Raw genomic sequence first — 27,562 nt, 5'->3', positions numbered from 1 at the left:
GCTTTGTTCTCTTCCGTGCAGACACCACCGTGACCCACTCCTCTGCCAGGCCTGGGGGCAGCCTCTTGGTCTCTTTCCAGGCAGTGAAGGAACTAGTTCACTACGAGTTTCACCCCTCACACCGCTGCTGGGGGCTTCAGGGAAGCGCGGCAGAGCCGGCCGGCGTCACCAAGTACCCGCGGGGCAGGGGACAAAGGTAAAGCAAAGGGGAAAGGAGAGACCTGGGGACATGGCGAGGGCCCGCACCTCCGCCCGCCCCTGCTGCCTCCCTCAGGGGCGGGAGCGGCGCACCCCACCATCCTCCCCTCAGCGCCCAGGGAGCCGCAAGCACCGCCGCTAGTGTTCTGCTCCGCGCCGGGACCCGCACACGGGGCCCGGCCGCCCCTTCCCACCCCGGAACTACAGCTCCCGGCGGGCGCCACGGCAGAGCGGCAGCACCGGGCCCCCGGACTACAGCTCCCAGCGTGCCGCCGCCGCCACCCCGCCTCTCGCCGCCGCCTTCCCGTCTCCGCGGTGAGAAAATAACCCTGAAGTTCCCCGCGATCAGCTGATCCCGGCTGACAACGAGGGGTGCGGGCGGAGGGGCGCGGGTGCTGCCCGGTCCTGCCCAGCCCGGCCGGGAGCATCGCCTGCATGGTCGGGCCGCCGCCCCGGCCGCTGCGGGAGGAGAACTGGGACACCCCCCCGCCCAACCCCAGCAGCGGAGGGGGCGGCGGGGGGGAGGAGGAAGCGGCGGCCGGGACCCGACTCCTTAGTCACCGGGTGCCGGCGGGAGGAAGGGGAAGCGGGGCGGCCGCCGGCTTGTAAACAATAGCCCCGTGCCGCGCCGCCTTTGTTCCGGCCCCCGCCGCAGCTCCCCGCCCGCTGCCTCCGCTCAGCAGGAGGACACCGGGGGGCTTCCCCTGTCTTCCGGGCCGCCGGTGAGGAATAATCGGGTGCCGCGCTGGGCGCAGCCTCAGGTAGGTGCGGGCACGGGAGCGGGGCGCTGGCATTGCGTAAGCACGGCGCGGCCCGAGCCACAAGTGCCGCGGGCCGGCGCGGCCGGTCACCGCCGGGTGTGCGGAGCGGCAGGGGCCAGCGCGCTGCGAAAGCGACTCTGTGCGGGCTGCGGAGGGGCGAGGGAGGCGGCCGAGGGCCCCGCGCAGCCCCGCGGCAGCAGGTCGAGACAAAGGCGGGCGGGCGGGCTGGTGCGCGGCTGGCTCTTGGGGCGCCGGTCCCGGGGGCTGCGAGGGGAGCGGAGGGGGAGAGGATCCGTTAGCCCTGCCGCGGTGGCCATCGCTATCCAGCGTCGCTAGGAGAAGCGCATAAAGAGAGCGGATTTTTGTTTATCTAGCGAAGCACATCAGGAAATTCCCAGCAAATAAATACTGTGAACTCTGAAGGAGGAGCTTAGCCGGGGAGTGAAAGCAGAGAATTTTCTAGTATTGACACAGTCTTCTGTGTGTGTGTACATGTATATGCGCTTGTGCATTTCTAATGTTTAATTTTGCCTCTGTGTCACCAGCTGTCTTCCTCCGATCTCTGCTTCAGGGGTGTACTTGTCCTGTGTGCTGAAGTACACCAGGCTGGGTGTTTTTCTTGTTGCTGAAAACACACTATATAGTTAAGCACAAAAAGAATGTATACCAGCATTTGGGTATAACAATACATGAAGCCAGCCACATTGTTTATTTTGGAGAAAGAAAACTTCATCTGTGCTTGACAAGACTTTTCCTGGAAGGTAGGTCAGTGTACGAATCTTAAAGAAACATCTATTAATTATTTAAAATAAAGTACACGCATCATTCCTGTTGTGTTTCTTTCCCCTGTGAAAGTACTAAATTTGCAACTGACTTTTACACCTATTATTGTTCAGAACAGAAACGAGAGGGGAAAAAGCATTGCTTTAAAAGAATTTGAAGATGAGTGCTCATACACAAACTGTAGAGAAAGGACAGAACACGACACTCCTGTGCCAGGAAAGCTATGTTTGCAGTGGGACAGATGAAGCAATCTTTGAGTGTGACGAGTGCAGGAGCCTACAGTGCCAGCGTTGTGAAGAAGAGCTGCATCAGCCAGAAAAGTTACGGAACCATGAGCGGACCCGTATAAGACCCGGCCATGTCCCATTCTGTGACTTCTGCAAAGGTGCCAATGGGAACATAATGCATGCCAGTATGACAAGGCAGATAGCAGCAGTGAGGTGCCAGGTGTGCAAAATCAACCTCTGCGTGGAGTGTCAGAAGAGAACACATGCCGGGGGGAACAAAAGGAAGCACCCTGTCACAATCTACCATGCTGGCAAAGCCCAAGAACATGAAGAGGAGGAGGTGATGGATGAGGAGACCAAGAGAAGGAAGATGACAGAGAAAGTTGTGAGTTTTCTCTTGGTGGATGAAACTGAGGAGATTCAGGTAAGAACTTCTGTGGTTGAACAGGCAAGATCCTTTAGTGTCTTAGTCTCACAGGCTGCTGTGATGCATGATTGATGCTTGAAGTGTAACTGGCAGCAACGGTAACAAAATGAGGACAGCCAGTTAAGTGGCACTAAGTATCTTGGCCCAAAAAGACACAGTGCCTTGGAGCAGCCCTGCTTATGAGTTTCTCAGGTCAAGTTCATTAAAACCTGATGTGTGGCAAGAGCCTCTTCTAAGAGCTTGGTAAGCAAAGCTAGTGAAAGAATTGACTCTGTCCTGAGACACAGGCAACTAAGATAAGAGCTGTCTGTGCAGGATGCTGATCATTCCTGAACAAAATTGAAACTGAGAGTATTGCAGTAGGTATCCTGCAAATGGGAGTGCTGGCAGCCAATCTCCTGCCATATGACTGGGAATGGGCACTGCACCAACCAGTGCTAATGCAAGCCTACAGCCCCCTGCTACCCTCCTCTAGCATTACTAAATCCATCTGGTTTTCAGGAATAGGAGAAAGTAGAAATAAAGGTCCAAAGTATGCCATTCAAGTCGTGCAGGCACCATGGTTAAGCTATTTTACTTGTCTCAAATATTACCCCATGTTAGCCCCTTGCTAAACAAAGGGGAAATTTGCCATCAGTTTGGGGTTGGCTTGCTGGTAATAATGGTAGAAATACTAGTTGTCTTAACAAGAGCTTCTCAGGAGGAACTATTTTAGAGAGTCTGGTGTTCAGTGTATGCAGTTAAGGAACTCTTGAGTTGGTCCTTGCATTTGGTGGGTGTAAGCACTTTGCGATGTAAAAATACTTTACAAATGTAAAAACAGCAACATGAAAGTTGCAGAGCAGGTTAGTTACACAACTAAAAATTCAGCTTCATCTTCTGGCTTCCAGGTTTGCATCGTTCATGTTAAGCTTTGTTCAGGAGACACTGAGAAAAAATGTGTAGTCACCTGAAGACTCAATATGTGGTTGCTCTAATTTAATATTCGTGCTACCAGCAGTAAAAAAACATTGTGATGGTATTCTGATTTTTGGTTGATTAGTTATTTGTATGCATAGTAGTAACAGTCAGTGTGTCTGTCATGCCTTGCAAGCAAATGTGACTTAAGCATCTTGTATTTATTCTGTACTATACAGAAGTGCATATGTACATATGTATAATATGTATACTAGTGTAATTAACTATGGTATAGAATAGATGCGGGATAACTTGTGTGACATTTTAGTCAGTTCAGGTGTACTAACTGCCAAATTCTCATGGCTTTTGGAGGGGAAAGGAAGGAAAAGATGATAGACCTTATGATGCACTGACACAGAAAATGCTGCAGAATACTAGCGACTGTAAACTGAGCGATTGAGTTTCATGCGTAGTAGCAGTCCTAAGTTTGTATGTCTCCCCTAAGCGCATGCACGTGTCTTCAGAGTGTGTGGCAGATGCGACTACTGCTTTAAAATGCAGACTTTGGAATAATATTCATGTAGCCACAGGAGCAAGCTCTGAAATGCCTTAGAACAGGGCTGTCCTGAAAACCTGCTCTCAAGCTTTGGCTGTGTGTGGTTGTACTGGTTTAAGTTACCTTTATATTCATGAGCCTGTAAGCCTTGTTGAGGTAGACTTTAGCCTGCCCCATGCAAGCAAGTGCATGGCTATTTAAATGTCATAAGCGATAAAGCCAGCTTCCTTATTGGGACAGCAATGGTCTTTTATCAGATTGTAGCAATTTGATCAGAACAGGGTTGAAAAAGCTCTCAAAAAATGAACTTGCTTCTGTATCAAAAGGCTGAATCAGAACCCTTCCATCTGGAGTGATCTTCTCTTCCTCACAGCTGAATACTTCTGTGACATCTCACAGACAGTATTGAAGCAGTTTGAGAGTTTTCAATTAAAATATTTTCTAGGAGCTGGAACTTGAAGAGTGCTTGTTATTACAGTGATGTTTCTGCTGGTGAGCATGAGGACCTTTATTTAGAGAGGGCTGTCAGATGACTAGCTAGCTCTGAAGGCATCATCAGCTCTTGATAATATTGAACAGCCAGTTTAGCTATAGGAAAGTGATCGTCAGTCTTTTCTTCTGTGCTTGTCCTTAGCAAGATTATTGCTCATTACTTGGGAAGAAATCCTTAGAATGTTCTTTATTTAAACCAACTATTTTTGTCTAAAAATGCCAAAATAGTAATAACTTGAAATATGTAGATTCAGGTTTCGAGGGTATGTGGCTTGAGCAGACAGGAGGAGAATTATCAGTATTAAAATCTGGCTATCTTTAATCATCTGCTTTCTGACCTTTGGAACTTGAAGATCAATGCATTAGTTAGTAAATCAGTATTTTCCTCTCTTTTCCCTATCACAAGTAGATTCTGCCATAGCAATGTTAAATGCTACTCCTTCAAAATTACGCAGAACTAGTTATGCTGCTGCATGGTACCGACATGGTGGATCATGGTAGACCCCATCCCAAGTCCTTTTTCTAAGACTGTATTATGCAGTTGCTCTTCATATAGTATTAAACTTTTGGTCTTACCTATTGCATATCTGAGGCTGAGACTTCCATCAAATTGCTCTTGATAATTGCAGCATCTGTTTGTTAACTGGCTCTGGCATAGCCTGTCTCTTCGCTCATCTCTACTCAGACTCATATTATGGGGATTACTTCCTCAGTCAATTACTTCAGTCTTGTCACTGCTCTTATTACATCTTCCACATCTCTTCTTTGCCATGTTAGACCCATGCTGTGTGCCTTCTTTTTTTATGTGTGTAAGTCCCCCAGCTGAATCTCCTGATCTGTTCTGTCAAGATGTCAGCTTTCCTTTCTTATCTCTAACTGAATTTTCAAACAAGCAGCATAGTGCTGTCACTAGGGCTGTCCATTGCACACAGGAGGCACTTCACTTAGGAACTTACAGTCAATTTATTGTTCTTTTTAAAAAGTCCCTTATACTTTTAGATCATGTTAAGAAAACCACATCGAAATACAACAATAAAAAAGTGACTCGGGTTAGGATAGTTATCTCAAGTCCTTAGGCTGTCTCACTGTCTCTTGAGCTTTTCCAGTCATCTGTATTGATCTTTTTCTCCTGTACGTATGTTTATACAGTTTCTGGAACAAGTATCCATTTTTGCATTGTCTTTTTACAACACCTTTGTGATAGCATAAAACAGAATTACATATCAGTTGTACAGTGAACTCTATTTCTACTGCTTCTGAAGTAGGGGAGAAGAAATGCTAGCAACACATAAAACCAATTTGATATTTTTATCTTGGGGAGCAGATGTTAAGAGTTCTTACCACAGTATCAGAGCTTGGTTGTGGAGTCACTGGTGGTTTCTATGATAACATTTGTCCAAAGCCCTAATTAAGGACTCAGCATATGTATTTAATAGAAGCAGAGAAAGTGTTTCATTGACCCCCAAAGATAGGGACCATACTTGATTGCTATTAGTCTGCCTTAAAAAGTTCACTGATCTTTGACCAGAAATTAGCTCTGTCACAAGAAATTACCCAAACTCTGGGCTGCAAAATAAAATAGCTGCAAAATAAAATTGTAGCCTGTTTTAGTAAGGAGACAGGAAGAAAAGAAAGATTTTCCTCTAGCTAGTCAGAAAAATAATATCCCCAGCAGTGTAATTTTATGTAGTAGGAAGGAGCATATATTTACTACTAGGCCTCCCATGAGACATCCACTGTGAACTCCCTTTCTTCAGGTAGCAGGGTCTTTTTTATTTTTTTCCAATAGGTATCTCAGTTTCCTAAATGTAGCCTTCTTCCTAGAGCTCTTTTTTATTCCTGCTAGCAGGGCTAGACTCCTAAAGAATTAAGCTCTTACCCTGGGGAAATATTGAACAGGATCTATATAATGTTTTGCAGGCAGTTTAGATGACACAGAATGACCCATAGGCCTTATTTAAATGCAGACCATTTTATGCAATCCTTAAATACCCAGCTTCTAACATTGTAACAGTCTCTGTGTCCTCTTCTGTCCCCTCTTATTAAAAAGTTACATGGTTAACTCCTTAGGAATGCTAGCAGCTTTGCTTTTCTCACCTTCACTGTAAACCTATTGATTTTCCCTTATTACCTACTGAGTTGATGTAGTCCAGGGATGAAAGAATGGAGAGTCACTAGGAGTGCTTTTTTGTAGTCAAATATTCTTTGTCAGTCAATGCAAGCTAATGTATGTCTCTTTTCCTGAGAGAAGTTCATAATCTCTTAACTCTTTTAGCTTGCCTCTGTATTAGAAAATCATTTGTCTAGCAAATAGTACTGGTTCCTATGACACCCTTACTTGGCTTGCTTTTGGGAGAATGGTGTTCTTGTGTTTTTGGGTAGCACAGTCAGCTGTGTTTTTAGTCCATATCCTGTAAACTGAAGAGTCACAGCTGATATATTTGTCATGGATGGAAACGAGGAAGAAGAAATGTAGAAGGAGCCAAGTTTTTTAGGTCAGTGTGATCTATTGGACCAGGATACACAATTTCTGCCTGTCATCACTGTTCCTGTAGCATTGATGAGTTTTCCTCCTCTTTGTGCTTAAGAGAGGTTTTCTTGCCAAGGTATTTTTAGGGGTTTGCTGTCTTACACTCTAGGAATTTTTCTCTTATTATTTTGATAGTTTTTAATATTCCTCCCATCCCAGTTTGTTATCAGTTTTGCAGTTCTCTCTCCTACACTCAAGTGCACTGTTTTTCTGTCCTTGGAATAAAGCCATAGAAAAATGTCTTAGCAATTGCTGGTTAGGAGCATTCTTTCTTCCACTGGACATATACCAGTATTTTGAAGAGTGCTTCTAGAAGATGGGAGAGCAGCCATCCATTCAACAAATGTACACGTCCTTTAGCAGCCTCAGGCTGACTCCTAGCTAATTTGAACATAGCCTTTTACAAATACTGCTTTTCTCTGGAACTGCTCTTGCACCTTCTTCATGATGTAGTTCTCCTAGGCCATAATTAAATCTCTTGCTTGTTTCCTGTCTCTTTTGTCCATATGCTGAAACGTCTGCACGTATAGAAGCGAAGGAGAGTGTATCACAAGTGAGAAAAGCTGGTAGCAAGCCACTCTGGAATTACCCACTGTTTTCATTCGAGGAGTTCCTGAACTTAGTTCAGTTTCTGGACTAAATAGGGTTGGTGGGGATAAAGAGGTGTTCTAGTGCTTCCTTGTTGTACCCTCTTTTGCACTTCTCCAGTGAGTCCTTTTGGGCTCCTTTGTGCTACCAGCAGGAATAGGATGTGAGTGCTTTGGGGTGCATTCAAGGAGGAAACAGGAACTGGCAGCTTGCTGTCCTCCAGCTGTTTTGTGCTTTCCACCTCCTCCTCTTTCTCACATCTGCAGGGGTCACTGGGAGACAGATGTTGCTGCAGATACCTTTTACTTATTTTACCTGAGTTGCTAATGCCTTGCTATAGGATTGTCTAAAAGTAGAAGTTTTGCAGTCCTTTGACCTGCCTGTCAAAACACCCTGCAATTGGGAAAATAACTAGAGTAACTGTTGTCTAGGAAGAGTGGAACTGTAAAACAAATAAGTTTGTGAATGTCCCTCTTAACAAGGACAGTAGTATAAAGTAGTGTTCATCCAGGTATTATAATTACCTTAGTATTGGGGAAGACTCATAGTTACAGCATGACTTGCTGTCTTCTGGGCAAGTCTTTTTAGCTTTTTTATGGTCTCTGCTGCTACAGCTGTGACATTGTGGGTGGTAATTGGTAGCTCTGTGGCCAACATCCATGGGGAAGATGAAAGGTACTTAGGAGACAGCATAATGATTTATGCTTCATTTTTTACTGTTCTTTTCAAGAGTTAGATGACATTCTTTATCTGCAGATGTTGCATTTACCTTGAAGTCTTTATTAATAGTTTTTAATTCTTGAAAAAGCTGTTTTTCAGCTAGCAAACAGGCTAGTGAGCTGTCTAGTCTTCTGCTTTCAGCAGTTTCATATAACTCAGCTGTCATCTACAAGGGTAACTTGTCTGGTAATAGCAGTATTTCAGGCAATATTGCCTCCTGTGTTAGGAAGAAGTCCACTCAAATTGGATTACCTCCCATCCACTTAACGTTTTTTCCACTACTATCTTAAAACCTTTGAAATAGGGTCTCTCTCTTTGGCTAGGGCTGTTAAGCAGGATTTAACTCATCTCTTTGTCTCTTTCAGGAAACAGTCCTATAATAGATAACATGGGCCTCAGATATGGGCAGCCTCCATCCTTCATTGCAGAGACCTGTAGGTGCTGTTAAGCTCTGTACAAACCCACGTACATACTGTCCCCAGATTCCTGTGCCAGAGCTGTGGGAAGGAACAGGATAACTTTGGTCTGAAAAAGACACTCAAGTTCAGGGACACTATTTTCATGGGTGTGCACAGAACGTAATAGAACACATCTCAACAAAACCCATAGGTTGTACCGCAGTGAAGGCAAATAAAAAGGTACAAAAAAGTTGAGGTTAGAAAGCACCCCTGATACAGATACTTTCTTTTGGTTGAGCCAGACCTGCACCCAGCATGGGGAATAAGGTCAAATCTAGCTGGAGCTGAGAAGGAGTATTGGAACCTCACTTTAAATCCTCAGGGTGTGTTTGTCCCTGCCTTTATTTTGCCCTCCTCACGTCCAGTGTCGGGTCACTCAGTCTGGGCTTCAGGCTGTGTAGGACTCTGATCCTGAAAATGCTGATGTCCACTGTCAGCTTGGCTGAAATCTAGGAGATTACTGAGGATAATAATGATAAATGTATAAAAGTGATTGCTGGGTCAGTGATTAGTAACTTACTCCTGAATACCAGATTGTAACTATTGGTATGACATACACAATTTTATAAGTTAATCCATTGACAGAGCCCTTTTGGGAAAACTCTCCCAAGCTACCATAAAATGTTTACATAGTAAGAAGTAACTCTTTGAGCAGTAGAATTAATGAAGTCTCATTTCTGAGATGTCTGCCTCCCATTATCCAGCAATTATCCGCATCTGTCTTTTAGGTAAGAAGCAGTATGTGTGCTGTCATGCACCAGCCAGCATGCTTACTGGGTAGCAGGTATGGGCATGACTTCTCAGCTTACTTCTGTGCCTTGGTGGCAGTGTGGAATGGATGACAAGTTTCTTTCTTCAGAAAGGTTATTAGAGTCTGCTGTTTGTTTTCATCAAACTTAAGAAATTTATGGTTTAAAGGTATTTATTTCTCTATCAAATATGTCTGTGTAATTGGTTTTAAGGATTTTAAGTTATGTTTGAAAGACTCAAGGAAAGGCATAAATGAAATTTTTCATGAAAAGTCGTGCAGAACAAAAGGTTGTAGGAGGAAAACTAAGGTAGGAAACTAGAGCTGCCTGGTCTTATTATTCAGCCTTTATTCTTTTTGAACACCTGCTTATAATCAAAATCTTCTCCCTCATTTGGAGGCCTCTAAAAGCTTTGAAGGAGCAATGACCTCCTGAGGTCCCTTTCAGCCTGAATCTTAGTGGAAAACAGGGTTTGAATTATGATAGTCCAGGGCCTCTCTCACAGCTCCATTGATGTCATAGGTTTCATAGCAGAGTTTCTGTTCTTCCCAGAGAAATACCCAATCCTTTTCCTCACTTGGAAGCAAAAAACATTTGGGGGTATCAACAAAAATTTCGGTTGGGGCAAAAGCAGGAAGTTTGCAACTGCTTTTTTAGTAGCCTACTGAACTTGAGTTGCTGGCTTAAGCCAGATACAGTTGTGCTCACGCACTGCTTTTCTGTGAGTGATTGTGACGAGCTCTGCAGAGATGTGAATTTTAGTGGCACCACTGTACTGTGGTGCAGGTTGTTCTCAGATTTGTCTTACAGGCTATAGTTAAAGGAAGAAATCTGCTTTATAGGTTTCTCTCTTATTTGTTTTCAGTGTACACTGAAATTCTGACTAATGACCTAATGGTAGGACCTGGGGCTTTAAGCGTGCACCAGTAAGACTTCTGTGTGAATTTAACTCTGGAGTGATCTGGAGAGAGGAGCTCAGTTTTACAGAATTTAGGATAGGAACTAATCTTTTAAGAATTAAAACACAACTGCCAAAGTTTAGAAGATGTATCATAAAGAACTGGTGTATGTTGAGGTGGGGAGGTCTCACAAATCTGTTTCCAGGTTTAATGTTTGATAAGATTCTTTGAGATATCTCTGTCCTTGAGATCAATTACCTCAAATGATCTCAGTTACATGTTTTAGAAGTTCATGGTTACTTACAAGGTTGCAGATGTTGTTTTAGCTTTCTTTGCCATTTCTCCCTCTTATCTCAGATGTTTGAATTCTTGTTTTCTGAATGGTGAGCAGAATTTCTTGTATTGCCAATGTTAAGTAATGCTCTAAGGAAATTTCCCACACACACACCTCCGCTTGATTGTTTTGACCACTTGTACTTGAAGGCTGATTTGTTTCAGCTGTTCAAAATTTTATGCTGGTACATATTTGGATACGCTGTTACGAATCTTATGGTTTGTTTTTCCATTCATTGAGAAATGTGTTGAATTTATATCCTCTATTGATTAAGTGGTTGTGTATCAAAAGATACTGTTGTATGCTGGTTGTTAGACAAGCCTAATGACTCAAATTTAATTATTCATATGATGACATCTTTCTTGATTGCAGAAAATGTATTTTAGTTGCTAAAATAGTCTGTTAAAATCAAAACAAGCAAAGGGTAAGACTTCAAAATACAACAACAAAAGTACCAATGTAAGTCAAAATGACAGTGTAAGACTAGCTAATGAAGACACTCTGACTACTATGCCAAGCACGCTTGATTTTCATTTTGAGCTATTGTGTCGTCATGGCACATGGGCTTTGTGCATTGCTTTCATGAATGTCGGCAAGCCTAGAGGATTTATAAAGAGGTTTAAAAGGAGAAAGCTGTGGTAAAAATGTCTCATTTTCTTCATGTGTTTGGTTTTGCCTGGAGGCAGGTGTAACAACGTATGAGTACAGGTCATTGGAAACTTAGTTCTATGTTATGGGTTTGGTTTCTAAGCTTGTAACGTGTTTTCATAACACTGGTTCCAAGAAATTTGTAGGCAGAAATGTCATTTTGGCAGTTCTTGTTTCTTGTCTTTTCCTAAACAATTCTGCATTTATTGCATCTTGGATCTAGGAAACTTGTTATGTTAGGTACAATAGATTTCCAAGTATGGCTGCCAGGGAGGCTTCAGATGTAAATGGCAGTATGGTATAAGTTTTTGTGTCCTCCTTAGAGAGGACTTTAGCTGTAAATTTCCTTGGTTTTCTTGCTGAAGACCTTCATCTTCAACTCAGCTCAGTTTGGATGGAGTGACTGCATTGGTGGGACTGGATGATAGTTGCTAATGGAATTGTAGTTAAAACTATAAAAGAAGGCTAACCAGGATTCTAACCTGTGATGGAGTAAAAGCTATTCTTTCTAGAAGAAAATTGTCTTCTAAGAGCTGTAACAAAAGTGTAAATAAGTCTCTGATACGAGAAATGTTAAAATAAAGAAGGGTCTGGAGAGATTTCCCTCTTGTCTTAGGTTAGACATACAAAATTTTCATTCTTAATTAACGCTGCTGTGCAGTTTAAGGAAAGTTTCATATTTACCCTCGACTGTTCATGTCAGAGATGTGGAGCTCTTGGGCAGCGTGGGAGTAGAAACAGCCATGGGAGCATGAATCCTTCGCACATGCAGCAGAAGGTGGTACCCTGCAAATTTCTTTTTTGCATGATGAGAAGCAAAACGGAGAAGTGGGACTTGAGCCCAATGGGAATTAGTACTTTGACACTTACTACACACATGCTGACTTTAAATGTCTTAAAGGAACTTGCTTAAGGGAAATAAATTAATTCTTGATATAGGGATGGTTGTGAGTGAGTATTGTCCCTGTGCTAAGCAGTGGTTAAAGAAGACAAGTGCATGAGAGCAAGGAACATCTAATGGCATATGAGCGTATTTAACAAAAGGGTTTTTTCTTTTTCCGGTTGTATTGGTTTGGAGATTTTTGTTTTTGTTTCTTCCCTCCTCCCCATATGGAATTTATTGCAGTAGGGTGTTGCAGGATCCAAAACTATGTCTAGATTCACAAAGGGCTTAACCTCCTAGAGGACAGGTCTACTGGTGTTCTCTACCTGACGTGAACATCTGTGTGCAACAACTGCTTGGGAAGTCCTTTGACTCCTAAGAGCTGGTAAAGCATGCTAGAAAGTGTTACTTGTTTCATGTCTAAGTTCTTTCTTATTTGTCACTGAGTCCTGTAAGGCACACCACTGGATTAGCTGGACTTCAGAACATTCTTGTGCTCCTGGGCAACTTTCTTGTCTGAATTGTACCTGAGTTCTGTCCTGCAAGGAAGTCTGAAGGAGCCATGAACCGCAGAAGGTGCCAGTAGCTCAGTGCTTTGGGTGTCTGATTTGATATTCAGTGTAACTTATCTGCTGAAGCAATCTGGATTATTGATCTGGAACCAACTTTTCTTCTGTCTGGCTCAGCAATTCAGCTCTTTTTCCCACAGTAAGTTGCCCTGGCACCAGCAGTTGTTAAAGTACATTGAATGCAAAGAAGGCTGGTGGTGTGGACATTTGCATTAGCTCAGCTTGGGACAATTTCAGCTGCAGCACAGTTTGTATAAGTTGTTTCTTATTGTTGGGAAGGCATTGCAAAACTACACTTGTCGCTGTTATCCTTTGTGTCTGACATTAAAGACTCAGCCCCTTCCACAAACTCTCTGAAACTAATACCAGCAAAGTAACCAGTGCTGTTTAAAAGACCTTAGTTCTTAGTTGACCTGCCAATACTTAAGCAGCTGTTTGAAGGCTGGTACTTCTTTGTGCTGTACAGGGAGTGCATAACCACTGATTCCAGCAAAGAGTGTCTGCCACCCTTATGGTAAGAAGTTTGAAAGGTAGGAGTTAAAACAATCTGGAGAAGTTATATCCCTTTTTACTTACATACACATAACATTATTATATTATCAAATTGTGAATGCTTTTAGGAGCTGTCCCATGAACCAAGAACTTTTCATGCACAGACACATCTCCAGGGACACCAAAAGAAGTTTTATCTGTCATCTAAACTGCCTTCTGATGATAAGCTTATAATCACAGCTACCAAAAGAGATGACCCTTTCTTGTGCACCTGTAACATGAGTGTATCTTGATGGTCTCCCACAGACAACAGAAAATAGCCTGTTGATAGCATTTTGATTTGTTTCCTGTTTCCTTCCACACTATGAGGCTGCCTTGAATGTTTTGAGTCTGTGAGAAGCTACTGCAGCTCCACATCCTCAGTTTTTCTTTCTGAATGCTGTTCCCAACCACAATCTGGCAAACTGGTTTGTTTTGGGGTGGGTTTTTTTTATATATAATTTTTGGCACACTGGCTGTTTTTTATTTTCCTTCAAAGTCTATCTGCTGCTGATAGATTCGGCCAGAGCAAACAGTGCTGGCTGATCCTTAAACTAATTTGCTGATCTAAGAATAAACATGTTCAAAGAAACCTTTTATTACCTCATGTCTTCTGTGGATCATGTATCATGAGACCTTCTAACTGTACTTGTGGAGGGGAAAGAGCTAAGGAGCTTCCACAAGTTGAGAGGGGGTGAAAGCCATGCTACTTTGCTGATGGGGATTCCTTGTGGAGGGAATCATGATGGAGGAGTGAATGTAATCTTTCTTGAAAAGTGCCTCTGTCCTTTTCTTCCCTGTCACTTAACATGTTAGGAGAAGCAAGTGGTAAACAACCAGAGCCAGGAGCATGAAACCTTTGAAAGCCAAGGGCAGGCTCTTGTACAGAGCCCTAACCTGCTTCATTGCTTGTTTCTCTGTTCCCTCTTGCTCTAGTATCTGAACAGAAAATGCCCTATTCTCTAACCTAAGTAGCTTGATACTTGTCACTCAATCTCTGTGAAGCCAAAGAGAAGTTACCTGCTGAAAGCTGTCTACTTTCTTTTGGGTTTTGTGTGTGTGTGTTTTGTATTTTGATTTTATTTTTAATGAAAGCACAATATCATAAGTTATGAAATGGGTCACTGGGGTAGTTGTGGCACTTCTGTAAAAGCCAGTTTGTCCAGCTCCAACCACTTGGCTCCAGTGCACAACTTTGCTTTTTAATTCTAAGCCCTGCATTCCAGCTATAGGATCTGTCAGCTGGAGAGCAGTGGGAGCAGGACAGGTTTTGTCTGGGAGCCCCTGGCTCTGGGTAGGTGCAGCACAGCTGTATGGAGGAGCTTCCTCTCCCTAAATCGAGGGAGAGGCTCAGTCTCTGTGGATGAGGCAAGCTAAGGTGACAAAAGCGCTCCTCTGTTTTGCTTGCCAGGAGAGCAATTCTACTGAGAGTGTCTGCTATGCTCCAAGTAGCTGTTCTGGCAGACTTGGAAGTAGGGTTGTGCTCCCTTCTCTGAAACAGTTGCCTCAGGGAATGAGGTGAGGTACAGAAGGTTTCACTAGATGGGTGAGGCATAGCTTCCAAAAGAGCTACATAATAGAATAGCTGAAGTCCCATTGATGCGTGCATTATGAAACTGCTTTCTAGAATTTTGCTTTGAAAGTCTTGGTGCTTCAAAAACTTACGATGAATTCTGAACAGGAATTAATCACTGTCAGTCATCTTATGAATCCTGAAACAAGCTGTTTTCAGTTTTGTCTGCTCCAATTGCATAGTTATAATATTTTTTTTTATTATTTTTTTTTCCTTTTTTAATTTATTTTTTGGAAGGTAAGGAATGAAGAAGACTTTATTAAGAAACTGGACTGCAGTCCTGACCAGCATCTAAAGGTAGTGTCCATCTTTGGGAACACGGGGGATGGCAAGTCTCACACCCTTAACCACACTTTCTTCTATGGCCGGGAAGTCTTCAAGACGTCTCCAGCCCAAGAGTCCTGCACAGTTGGAGTCTGGGCAGCCTATGACCCTGTCTGCAAAGTGGTGGTAATTGATACAGAGGGCCTCCTGGGGGCCACTGTGAACCTGAGCCAGAGAACACGGCTCCTGCTGAAGGTCCTGGCCATCTCTGACCTCATCATCTACCGTACTCGTGCTGACAGGCTCCACAACGATCTCTTCAAATTCCTTGGTGATGCCTCGGAGGCTTATTTAAAACATTTCACCAAGGAGCTAAAAGCTACCACAGCCCGCTGTGGCCTCGATGTTCCTCTGTCAACTTTGGGTCCAGGTGTCATCATCTTTCATGAGACTGTGTACACCAAGCTGCTGGGCTCTGGTGAGTGGGCAGAATTACAGTGTGCTAAATACTATCTATAAATTGTCAGAGTGCATTGAATACTCAGTGTTCTTTAGTACTGTGTAAAAGATGTGGTTTGGGTTTTGCTTTCACTTGTTCCAGTTGGGAGCCAAGCTGTGGAAATAACAGAGCATTCCCTGATAGTGGTCTGAGTACCCCAAATCAGCTAGAATAATGCTCTTAGCCAGATGGACATCAGCACTGACTAGTGATGATGGGAGTTCTGCCAGCCATGGGAGGGGTCATCCAACAGGATTATGAGTATGGTATGGCAGATGAAGGTGAAAACAGAGGTGCTCTGGGATTTTGGCTGGGATATGGAGTATCCTCTTGCAAGAAAACTAAAATAAAACTCTATATAGAAACTAGGATGAGCAAGAATAATGAAATTGATGATACTTACAGTGCTTTCACTCTGTTAAATTCTGTGGATCAGCCTTGTTCTGAGGCTTACATGAAGTTGGGACTGAAGTTGTGGCACAGAACTGGTGGCTTGACACCGCTTTTCTCTGTAAGAGTATCTGATATGGCCAAAGTTGCAGGCCCGGCACAGTATTATTCCTCTTGCTTTCAGTGTTCTTCACCAGTACTTTTAGCTTGGATCCTGCATATTGGATTTTGCATATTTAAATTATGTATTTTATTTGTATGTCTGAGTTCTGAAATACACTGACCTGAGCAACTCACAGCACAATTCAGTTTTGTCTGTACAGGGACCTGAATTTCTTTTCCTGGCACCATTTTTCCTTTTTTCAAAAGGCATGATGAAACCTTTTCTGCCCATTTCTGATGCTTTGATGAGCAAAAGCGCTAATATATTGGCCTGCAGTGGCTGAGGTTCAGTCCTGCTCTGAGTGAATATCTGTGAGACTTCTGCTGTGTAATAAATACCACAGCAGCTCCTTGCTGCCCCACACTCTCATTTTGACTTCTCTTACCAGTGAAGACTTGAGCTAGTAGAAGAACTTGTTCTTTCTGGTTATTGTTAGACTGACTTCTTAATTACTTTTAACTGACCTGCCAAGGCGGTTCCTTTTCTTACATATCATTTTGCTGATGAGCAATGTGGAGTTTCATATAGTACTTGAAATTTGCTGTTTCAGCAGGTCAGATGATAATGGTAGTTGTACCTGTGTGCAAAGTCAGACTGGTAAAAAAATAAATTTTTATGATTACTTCTGATCACAGTAGGAATAGGAAAGAAACCTCTTAACATGTGGGTTAGCAGCAAGTTGGAACTATCCATCTTGATGAGCAATTGGATGTGTGCTTTATAGTTTTAGGGCAGGGATGAAGGGGCCTGCCTTATTCTGAAATGTACAGCAGGTACTTGGAAGCAAGCAGAAGAATGTGGTCAGCTCTATGGAGTCTGACTGGATATGATCAGTTCTTCACTGGTCACATCAGGTCACTGAAGTGAAGTGACCTGATGTGCTTCACTATGTACAAAGGGTTGATAGAGGCTCAGTCTTCCTTGTACAGTGTTAGCACGGAGAATAAGCAGCCCATGTAAGGTTCATGTCCTCCACTTATCAGGACTAGTTATACCAGACTGTTGTCTGGTGAGAAGAGCTAAGAAGTGTGCTGAAATGGAGTTTCCTTATATTATGTCTGAAATTGGTTCTTATTCTGGGTATCTGTGTATCCAAACTTCGAAAGTTTTGGTTTTAGTTTGTGGAACTACATCTTACAATCTAAGGCTGTGAAACAGAGACTGCTTTTGGAAACTGTTTCTTTTCCTTCATGTAAAATGTAACAACTGCATTCCAGATGTACTAGAAGGTTTAATTACGAAAATGAGCACTGTGTTGCATATGAAAGCACTGTGCAATTTAAATATTATTTTAAACAATCAGTTGTTTATATACTCGCTGATACTCTTACACGTAGATCATCCATCTGAGGTTCCTGAGAAACTCATTCAGGATCGGTTTCGGAAGCTAAGCTGTTTTCCTGAGGCTTTCAGCTCAATCCACTACAAGGGAACAAGGACATACAATCCTCCAACAGATTTCTCTGGACTTAGGCGAGCTGTGGAGCAGCAGCTGGAGAACAATACCACTCGATCACCTAGACAGCCTGGAGTTATCTACAAGGCACTAAAAGTAAGTGGAGAAGAGTTTGTCAAAATCTTCAGTTGTGTCACTGTTGCTGACTGTCAGTTGTAGATCATAGAGGTAGAACACGTGAACCAGAGATGCAGACTTGCAAATGTCTTGAGATAAAGCCGTCTTCCATGAAGATGATGATTTTTGAGTAACAGCCATGTAGGCTGGGTAGTTATTTTACTTTAAAACAAACACCTTAGCAGAGACTCTGAAGAGCAAAATCAAAAAACTGAAACAGGAAGAAACTGAGTGGGGAGGGAAAAAAATAACTGATGATTGAGTGCCAAGCACTTAATGACAGTGATTTACAAAGAGGAGGCCCAGAAGGAGTTACTGGTGAAATTCGTAAGGATGACCTCAGCACAAGGGAAAGGAATGCCAAAGACTTGGAGAGAGTTAATGGTTGGCAAAACCTGGCCCTGAAGGTGGTGTAACCCAAAGACCAGGAGACAAAAAAGAGGAAGGAGATGTGTTGGTAGCTAGGAAACAAGGTGGGATCAAGCCGAAGATGTGTCATTTCAGAGGTGCAGCATCAGATCAGAAGGCCGATGAGAAGGAATTGGAGAGAGCAGCTGGTGATTTTCTTAGAACATTCACCTTGCTAGGATGTCAGAAGGATTTTTGGGTCTTCAAATTTGCAGTCTGTCCTACAAGTTTTCACACATTGCTGCTACTACCTGATTAGCATTGTGTTTTCATAGGCCTGAAGAGCACAACTCCCATCAGGGAGGAGTGGGCAGAGCTGGGGCATATCTGCAGAAGGAGGTGGTGTTAGCAGTCTTCTCTGATGTTAGTCACAGCTGTTGGAACAGATAATTCCAGCTGCTCTGTATTTGGGGTAGCTGAAGCACAGAGGGAAGTATCAGGTGGATGTACACAGTTCTTGCATTAGAAAGCAGGTAGGTAGCAAGAGGAAAACAGACGGAGTGGTTAATTCCAGTTACAAGTTCTAGGACTTTATTGCAATAATTGCAGAATGGTTTGGGTTGAGAGGGACCTTAGAGATCATTTAGTTCCAAACCCCTGCCACAGGCAGGGACACCTTCCACTAGACCAGGTTGCTCCAAACCCCGTCCAACCTGACCTTAAACACTGCCAGGGATGGGGCAGCCACAGCTTCTCTGGGCACCCTGTGACAGTGCTTCAGCACCCTCACAGGAAAGAATTTCTTCCTAATGTCTAACTCTTCCATCTGTCAGCTTAAAGCCATTTCCCCTTGTCCTCTTGCTGCTTGACCTTCTAAAAAGTCCTTCTCCAGATTTCTTGTCAGCTCCTTTAGGCACCAGAAGAGGCTCCAAGGTCCCCCTGGAGCCTTTTCTTTTCCAGGCTGAACAGGCTTTGGCTTTCTCAGCCTGTCTCCAGAGCAGAGATGCTCCAGCCCTCTGAGCATCTTTTTGGCCTCCTCTGGACTTGCTGGAACAGGTTCACATCCCTCTTGTGTTGGAGATCCCAGAGCTGAACACAGGACTTCTGGGGGGGGGGGTCTCATGAGGGAAGAGAGGGGCAGGATCACCTTCCTTAACCTGATGGGCACCAGCATAAGATTGGCTTTCTGGGCTCTGAGTGCACATTGCTGGGTTATGTTATGCTTCTCATCAAACGGCACCCCCAAGTCCTCCTCTTCAGGAGTGCTCTTAAGCCGTTCTCTGCCCAGCCTGTGTTTGTGCTTGGGATTGTCCCAACACAGGGGTGGGATCTTGCACTTGGCCTTGTTGAACTTCATGAGGTTTGCAGGGGCCTAGCTCTTAAGCCTGCCAGTCAGGTAATCCAATTTCAGATATAATTGCTAGTATACTTAAACTATGTCCAGTAAAGTGCTTGCTGTGTTCACGTCACTACTGATTACACATTAACTTTTTGCTTCCCTTACTGAAGACACAAGGTTTGCTACTCATCTGTGTTCACCTTCTCTAACTTTTGAACCTATTAACCAGCATCAGTCAAGCTTGAAAGAGATCTTAAAGCTCATTTCCTTGAAATTCTGTGAGATCAGATGTCTACTTAGAGATCTTATCTGAGGGAAACTGTGATAAGAGACATACGCATGTCTGTGTGTATGTGGAGTCAACCCTTGTTAGGCAGAGATGCCATCCCACACACACTCCCTGGGAGGGGAGAGGGAGGAAGGGAGAGAAAGGCAGCCAGAGAAGAGCAAGTGTTCAAGAGGCCAGAAGAAAGCTCAGGGCAGCACTGAGGGGCAAAGCATATGTACTCTTGTACTGTGAGAAATGGCTCTGTGGGTTTCATTCTAGAGGTTTCCAGAATGCAAAGCCTTTTTAGCACCTGCTATTTTGGGCATGGGTTGTATGCACAGAGGTGGATGCCATTTTCCATTATCTGTTTCTACTATAAAATTCAAAGTAGGGGGCAGGAGGAGAAAAGTAAGTATTGTACAAGCATTCAGGTCACTTTCATACAAGCGCAAGATTGTTGTCTTGCATGATTTCTAATCCTTGCCTTGGTTCCAGGTTAGTAAGCCATTTGTTAGCTGTGTGCTGTCTCTGCCTCTCCCTCCGGTGGAGGAACCCATGCTTTTGCTTGGAAGAGCTTTCAGAAAATACCTGCATTGCTCTCAGTCAGTTACCACTTCACTCTTTTCTGTTTGACAGGCTCTAAGTGACCGATTCAGTGGGGAGATCCCTGATGACCAGATGGCTCACAGCTCTTTCTTTCCAGATGAATATTTCACATGCTCCTCTGTGTGCCTCAGCTGTGGGTAAGTAGATGAGAAATGCACCCTCATCCTTCTAAAAGATAGTGCTGTCCTGGCCTGCAGCCACAGAATGTAAAGTTTCCCTGACATCTTAACACCTGACATCACTTATCATCAGCGAGTACTTCCAGGCAGAATTAACTTGAAATTCCACTTATGTGAATTGGACAACTGTTATTGCTGTATCCCAGCTGGATGCATGGTCTTTTCTTTTGTATGGCTACAGACCTCTTCTGCCCATATCTTTTCCCCAGTGCACACAGGACAGGAAGAAAGTGTGTCTAAAAAAATACCCTGAAATTTCCTATCATTATTTTTCCTGCCATTTTTATTGCCTAAACAGTATAATCCTAAAGCACACATCAGGGACCTGGGCTGTGTTCAGTGTCTAGATCTGAGTGGAGCTCCAGGTTTGATTGGAGCTTGGCTTGTAGCTCTCTGGGAAGAGCCCAAAGATTGGTCAGTAGATGGCAGTCAGTGCTCTGAGTGTGTGAGGTACTATAGCAGCATGGTGTTATGGCTATGCTTCTAGAAACGTTTTCTTTCAAATGTGATACAGTGCTATTTTCTTTCTATGCTCATTAGAGAATTTCTAGCTGCTCCTTGCAAAGGCTGCAGTGTTAACTCTGTCCTGGTCGATTTTCCAAACTTGGTTAGTCCTTCCTGAAATTCTCTGTGAAACTCAAATTGGCTACAGTGGTCATTTCCTGCACTGAAGAGTTGTGTAGTGCTGCTTTTACTGGGAAACACTTGCTCCACCTCCTTCCAAAGAGCCTGTCTTTCAGTGGTCAGTGATGTCATTGCTGTACGAACAGTTGTGAAAATGCCTTGGGGTAAAGATGTCTATACAAATGCAAGACAGTGACATTGACCTCTTGGTGACATCTGTCCAGTATCTAACAGCATCAACGCATGGTTTGCTTTTGCATATTCAGGTGTGGCTGCAAGAAGAGCATGAACCATGCAAAGGAAGGAGTCCCTCATGAATCCAAAAGTCGGTGCAGATATTCTCACCAGTATGATAACAGAGTCTATACTTGCAAGGTGAGTACTGATGCAAGGATAAGGTCTGGAGAATGGAGAAGGAAAGAATGGTCCGGTAAATGAGGAGTATCACAAGCATGTGCCTGCTTTCTTATATTTCTTCAAATGGGAGTGGTGCTTGTGGCCTTTACAAGAAACACTGATCTTCACTGAACTTGTATTTTTGTTTGGAGAGGTCACCACCTCTGTGTGCGGTGTCATTTGCTAGCTAAATAGTGAATCCAGCTGCTCTCAACCCAAGGGATGTTGACTTTCTATGTACTTGATGTGATTACACTTACTCGCTTATGCCCATTGCTTGGTATTAGCCAATTTTTCTGAAAGGTGTGTGCGGGAGACAGGAAAAGTTTCAGCTACTATCATGGTTTTTATTGTAGGAGTATTTTCTTGATGTCATTATTGGTAGTGGGTTTGGTTTAGGTTTGCTTTTAAATCAGTTCTGATGAGTGTTCTCCTTTGCTGTGGAGATCACTGTATGCTGGTTATATGCTTTATATGGCCAAACATCTGTAAGACCTGGAGCCTGGGAGTCTCAAGAGTGAAGTTTTAATTGATCCGTTATGTTATAGGCCTGTTATGAACGAGGGATGGAAGTCAGCGTGGTGCCAAAAACTTCTGCTTCCACTGACTCCCCTTGGCTGGGCCTTGCCAAGTATGCTTGGTCAGGGTGAGTTCTGCAGCTAAGAGCTCTCTGCTCTGTTGTCTCTATGCTGCCTGGTGCACTGGACTTCCAATATCTCACTGAGGTAACCCCTCTTTCCCTTCTGCAGGTACGTGATTGAGTGCCCCAACTGTGGGGTGGTGTACCGCAGCCGACAGTACTGGTTTGGCAATCAAGATCCTGTGAACACTGTAGTGAGAACAGAAATTGAGCATGTCTGGCCAGGGGTAAGTGGTTACTGGATAGTCTTCGTGTATGTGTGCAGTCATGCACATGTTAATGATGATTCTTCAGGACATTGATGGAGAAAATGGGCTGGCTTTCGTTACAGCTGGTTCTTCCTCTGCAAAAGTCTTCTGTCATCTTTTGGCTGTCTTGAAATAGCTAATTTGTCAGTTTATGAACACTTTGTGTGTTGTGTGAATCTTACACCATTAAAACCTACCCCTGTGTTTCAAAACAGGGCTGGTGAATTTTTTCTCCTGCTTGCCTTCCAGTTTAACAGGAGCAGTGGGTTGCAGAGCCATCTCCATCTAAAAGAATGAGTTTTCCCTGGTTTTATTTTCAAACTAATACCAATTTCATTACAGACTGATGGATTTCTGAAAGACAACAACAACGCAGCCCAGCGTTTGTTGGATGGGATGAATTTCATGGCGCAATCAGTATCTGAACTTAGCCTGGGACCCACAAAAGCTGTGACTTCCTGGTTGACAGACCAGATTGCCCCAGCTTACTGGAGACCCAACTCTCAGATCCTGGTAAATAGCAGCTGCTGTAGAGAAAAGCTTTGCATAGCTAAAACCCCTTTTCCTCACCCTTTCAGTAATTTGGTATTTTGTAGAGTCAAAATGCTGTTTGTTTTATTGCAGCAAGCCTGAGGCTGTTTCTGCCTACTTTCTGTGAGCTCTTCTCCCAGCAGTATTGCAGAAAATCCTGGCTTGCGTGAATTTACTCTTCAAAGCAAAGAATCGACATCTTGAATCTGGCTACTGCAGTACTGCAGTACTGGTTTTATAGGTGCGGAGATTAAACTCTGGTTTCATACGAGATGCAGAAAGCTGGCCCCAGCAATTCAGCTAGGAAAGGATTCCCTGTGTTTTGCAGGAAACACATACTTTTTCAACAAAAACTGCCTTCTGAATTCTTACCCCCCAAAGATCAAATGCCATTCAGCTCTTCATGATGTGGTTGTAATTAGTTGTGATTTTGAAGGAAGGGGTTATAGGTATCTATTGGCCTAACCACTGTACCTGTCTGAATCATTTCCCTGGGGTAAAGTTTTTGGGCTGTTAGTTTCTTGGGTGTAACTATATTTTTCACAATTTCAGTCCAAGTCTTGCCATTTTGGGATTCTCCTGTCTGTTTCTAATAAGGAAGATCAGACTAACAGGTTTTTCTCTCTATTTTGTTCTGATTAGAGTTGTAATAAATGCAACGCTCCTTTTAAAGATAACGACACTAAACATCACTGCCGGGCCTGTGGAGAGGGCTTCTGTGATGGCTGTTCTTCCAAGACCCGTCCAGTGCCTGAGCGAGGCTGGGGACCAGCACCAGTGCGTGTGTGTGACAACTGCTATGAAAACAGGGGCATCCAGTTAGGTAATTTTGACTTGATTGTGACAGAATTATCCTTGGGCAATTGTTAGTCTGAAGTCTTTGTCCCTGGCTTCTGGATCCTAACCATTCCCATTGGGTGTAGGCAGTGTTGTTCAAAATGGGCTTTGGCATAGAGATTTTAATAGGGAAGCTCAAGAGCTCAATGTGTTTTGGCAGGGAGATGGCCCTTGCAGTGAGCTACCAGGTATCTGACCCCCTGATAAAATTACTGTCTAACTGGATCTTTGTTTTTCCAGTACCTGCTGATTGATGGTGTGGAGCTAGCAGCAGAGCAGGGATGCTGCTATTTCAGCAGGCTGTGTATTTTGTCAATTATTGCTGAAAAGAAAGTGAAAACTCTGCAATCCAGGATTTGGGGTGTGGGAGATAAAGGCTGAGGAGAGGCTCCAAGCTACCTGTTGGGTTTGCTGCTGTTTTTTGATAATGTAAATTAACTGAAACTTGGCAGAAATTGTGTTGGCCTTAGGTGCTGAGCTCTCTACACTTGTGTCATACAGATGTAGCTGAGCTGCCTTCAGATGAGGAAGGTGGGACCCTTATTGCCAGGAAGGTGGGGGAAGCTGTGCAGAACACTCTTGGAGCAGTGGTGACAGCCATGGACATTCCCTTAGGTGAGCTCTGTTCTCTTCTGGTGGATTGTTTGATTTTTCTTTTTGTCTAGAGGCATTTTCGTTTTCACAGAGCAAACCTTCTGATTAAACTTCAAGTGTTTGTGTGACAGGCTGGCACCTCTGCTGCACATACCACTGCTGGTTGAGAGTTCTACAGCCCCCTGACTTCTCTCGCTTGATGTTTCCTCTTGGTTTTCAGCACTTTCCTCAATTCACACCTTCTCTTTCCTCCCTGTTGTGCAAATCTGTGTGCACCAAGCTGTGAGTAATTCATGTTCCCCTGATGCATCACTGCAGTGACCTGCCAGCTGGAGTTCCCTAAAGACTGGCTAATTAGGAAGCATTTTATCAGGTTGGGTTTTCTTCCAGAGATGCTGAGTGCCTTTTAAGTGTGTTCTTGGATACTCCGGCACTTGGTACTTCTGCAAGGGAGGGCTGAGAATGTGAAGCTATCTGGGTTGGTAATTATAAGAAAGTAATGTGATCTTTAATGATGAGCTCAGTACAGTGAACATTTGCTTTTTCAGGTGCTGAGTAGCATTGCAGGTATGTCAGCAAACATTTTGCATTTGAATCTTCTGTTGTCAGACTGGACTGCCTACTCATGGCACAGATCATTGTTCCACTACTTTGCCTATGGATGTCCTGCCATGTGGGTGTTTGTTGTCTGAGCCAGTGAAAGGCAGAATAAATGCATTTGTCAGTTCAGGCAGTACATGTGTTTCTGAATGTTTGGTTTGGTGACTCTGCTTTTTTGGCCACAGCGGAAACTGAAGGTAGGGAAAAGCAAGTGTTTCAGCCTCTGGAAGAGTGTGAGTAAGGTAGAAATGCCACCAATTAAGGAGAAGCAATCTTACTCCTTTGAAGAGAGTTGGAATACTGGAGAATGGCAGAATAGCCTAAAGAGCTACCTGTTGCACTGAAGTATTCTGTCAGCAGGTCTTTTCCCCTTAAAGGCAGTGGTATGACTTGCAGTGTGTGAGTGCTTTTAGTGGAGTACATTCTTGACATGCCCATGTTCACAGATTATTTTCTTCTTCCTCTTTCTCACCCCACCTCAAACCTCACATCCTCCTCCATAGGTCTGGTAAAAGATGCTGCTCGACCTGCATACTGGGTACCAGACCATGAAATCCTGCACTGCCACAACTGCCGGAAGGAATTCAGTATCAAACTCTCCAAGCACCACTGTCGGGCCTGTGGCCAGGGATTCTGTGATGAATGCTCACATGATCGCAGAGCGGTTCCCTCTCGTGGATGGGATCACCCAGTCCGAGTTTGCTTTAACTGCAATAAAAAGCCTGGCGACCTTTAACCCCAGGCTCTTCTCCTGATCTTTGCAATTCCTTATGTTCTCAGGGTTACAAATGAAAATATCTGGTCTCCCTTTCACCTCTTAATCTGTTGCAGCCAGAGTGCATGTTTCCAGTTTCTGGCCTCCTCTTGTGCTATATCCATCTTGGAACGCTGGGAATGAGCTTATGTTCAACCTCTAGGTTTTAATTTCAGATTAACTGGAGAAGGGAGGGAGCTCCCTTGTATATGAACAAACAAAAATCCAGTGTATTTTATTCTAATTAAAAAAAAATATAGATATCTATATATATATCAACTATGTCTAATTTAGTATGTTAAGAATACGGTTGGCTAATGAAGCTTTGAGTGTTCCTAGTTCAAATGATGGATGGTGTTCCTTACTATATTGGATCAAGCATATGGCCTTCTGATTCTTCCTTTGGAGCGTCTTGCTGATCACAGTGTCCTGTGAGGAAGATCTGGATTCTGTGCTGCCAGGAAATCTCCAGTGTTGCTGTATGAATTACACCCTACACCTGGAGGTGCCGTAATTCTGGCCATGGAATTAATCCAGAAACCCAGATTCATTAACAAGTTTGTGTGAACTGTGATGTGAGCAGTGGTCTTGCAGTGCAAGAGGTGTCAAGTTTGGAGCAGAGACCAGTAGGGCTCTGAAAGGAGAGCAAATCATACGGCCCAAGGCAAAGCATTCTGCTTTTGCCTTCTCAACTTCAATAGCAGATGAAAAGGTAGCAGGGTCTTGCTCTCCCTGACAATGTTCTCGTGTACTCAGGTGTTTTCAAGTTTCTCTGCCAGCTTGTTGCAGTTAAAAGTTTTGTCCAGAGCAGAACAAGAGAACAAGTTTTGTTGGCAATTCTGATATACAAAGTTTGAGTTGTTTGAATTGTGATGACTTTTGTTTTCCCCCACTTCTTAAGTGATCCCGTAGTCTCCAGAGCCTCTGTGTTCTCAGACGTGGTTGCATAGAAACTACACAGATTTGACTCATCTTTTTTCTAATAATATGAACTTACAAATCCACCTGGAAGATGGGAATCTTTCTTCTTTGTTCCTAGCAACTGGCACTCACAGGACTTCATCCTTTTATTAGAGGACTGCAATGAATTCACTGATTTTATTATAAGCACCACTTAACCTAACTAATGGTGTCTTGTACTGTGGATTTGTGGTTCCAGTTACAAGAAGTAAGAGACTGTTGTGGATTAAACTACCTAAAATTCTCCCTTCTTGGCTTACGCAGACAAGAATTCTTCTACCGCATGAGAATTGTCTCCTCTTGGAGTGGCTGGAGTTTGATGCAATGTCCTGGAACTGTGGTATTTTTTTCCCCAGCTTATTACATGTGCTCTTGTGTAGATGAGTGCCCAACATCCTGTTTTAGGACTGTATTATTAAATTAACTGCTATAAAAGACTTTATCTTCCGAACAAGCGTACTGACTTTTTCCTTGTAGTGAGTGGTTCTCACTTTGTCTCTGAAAGAACATACAAAGTGATTGCCCCCTTGCAATTGCATCCAGGCTACACATGGAAGTAGACTTACTTAGAAGATGTTCCAGGACACCTTTGGTACTGGCTGAGTTCACTGGGGACTGTCTAATGTTCTTGTAAGCAAAGTCTGCCATAAAATGACAGTTGCCCGAGGGAGGGCACGAGCAGGTAGAAATCCTCTCTCAAAAGACATTCTGCACATCCAGCATAATTCTGTGCTTCAAAGTATTTTTATTTTTTTAACAGGTGAGCAATGTGTTCTTGGTCTTTAGGCTGTGCCCTGTGTGCTGTTTTATGCATGTAGCTTTACTACCATGTTAATGCACAAAGAGAAAGCAGCCATGACATTCCTTGTATAAAATCTTTGGCATCTGTTTCAACAACTTGTCTGACTTTTCTTTTTTTTTTTTTT

The 27,562-nt window shown here is 43.6% G+C and overlaps 1 protein-coding gene across 5 annotated transcripts; it reads left to right on the top strand.

The window, feature by feature from the left end:
• The first annotated feature begins 521 nt into the window (after nt 1–521).
• On the top strand, nt 522–27,090 carry ZFYVE1 (zinc finger FYVE-type containing 1). 5 transcript variants are annotated; one of them, XM_065686206.1, is made up of 14 exons: nt 522–959; nt 1,505–1,720; nt 1,856–2,393; nt 15,061–15,565; nt 17,477–17,691; nt 20,304–20,410; nt 21,343–21,451; nt 22,021–22,118; nt 22,222–22,339; nt 22,703–22,873; nt 23,534–23,714; nt 24,230–24,343; nt 24,454–24,604; nt 25,426–25,677. In XM_065686206.1, the coding sequence occupies exons 3-14, from the start codon at nt 1,902–1,904 to the stop codon at nt 25,472–25,474; spliced, it is 2,310 nt and encodes a 769-aa protein (XP_065542278.1). In that variant the 5' UTR covers nt 522–959; nt 1,505–1,720; nt 1,856–1,901; the 3' UTR covers nt 25,475–25,677. The 5 variants fall into 5 exon arrangements, with proteins under 5 accessions (XP_065542278.1, XP_065542275.1, XP_065542276.1 ...); XM_065686203.1 differs by lacking the exon at nt 24,454–24,604 and having other exon boundaries at nt 1,531–1,720; nt 25,426–27,090; XM_065686204.1 differs by lacking the exon at nt 24,454–24,604 and having other exon boundaries at nt 1,861–2,393; nt 25,426–27,090.
• Nucleotides 27,091–27,562: the final 472 nt, after the last annotated feature.

This window comes from Lathamus discolor, chromosome 6 (genome assembly GCF_037157495.1).
Source record: "Lathamus discolor isolate bLatDis1 chromosome 6, bLatDis1.hap1, whole genome shotgun sequence".
Classification (NCBI taxonomy): Eukaryota; Metazoa; Chordata; class Aves; order Psittaciformes; family Psittacidae; genus Lathamus; species Lathamus discolor.
The sequence above is the reverse complement of the archived record's forward strand: the minus strand, read 5'-3'. Positions and strand labels throughout refer to the sequence as shown.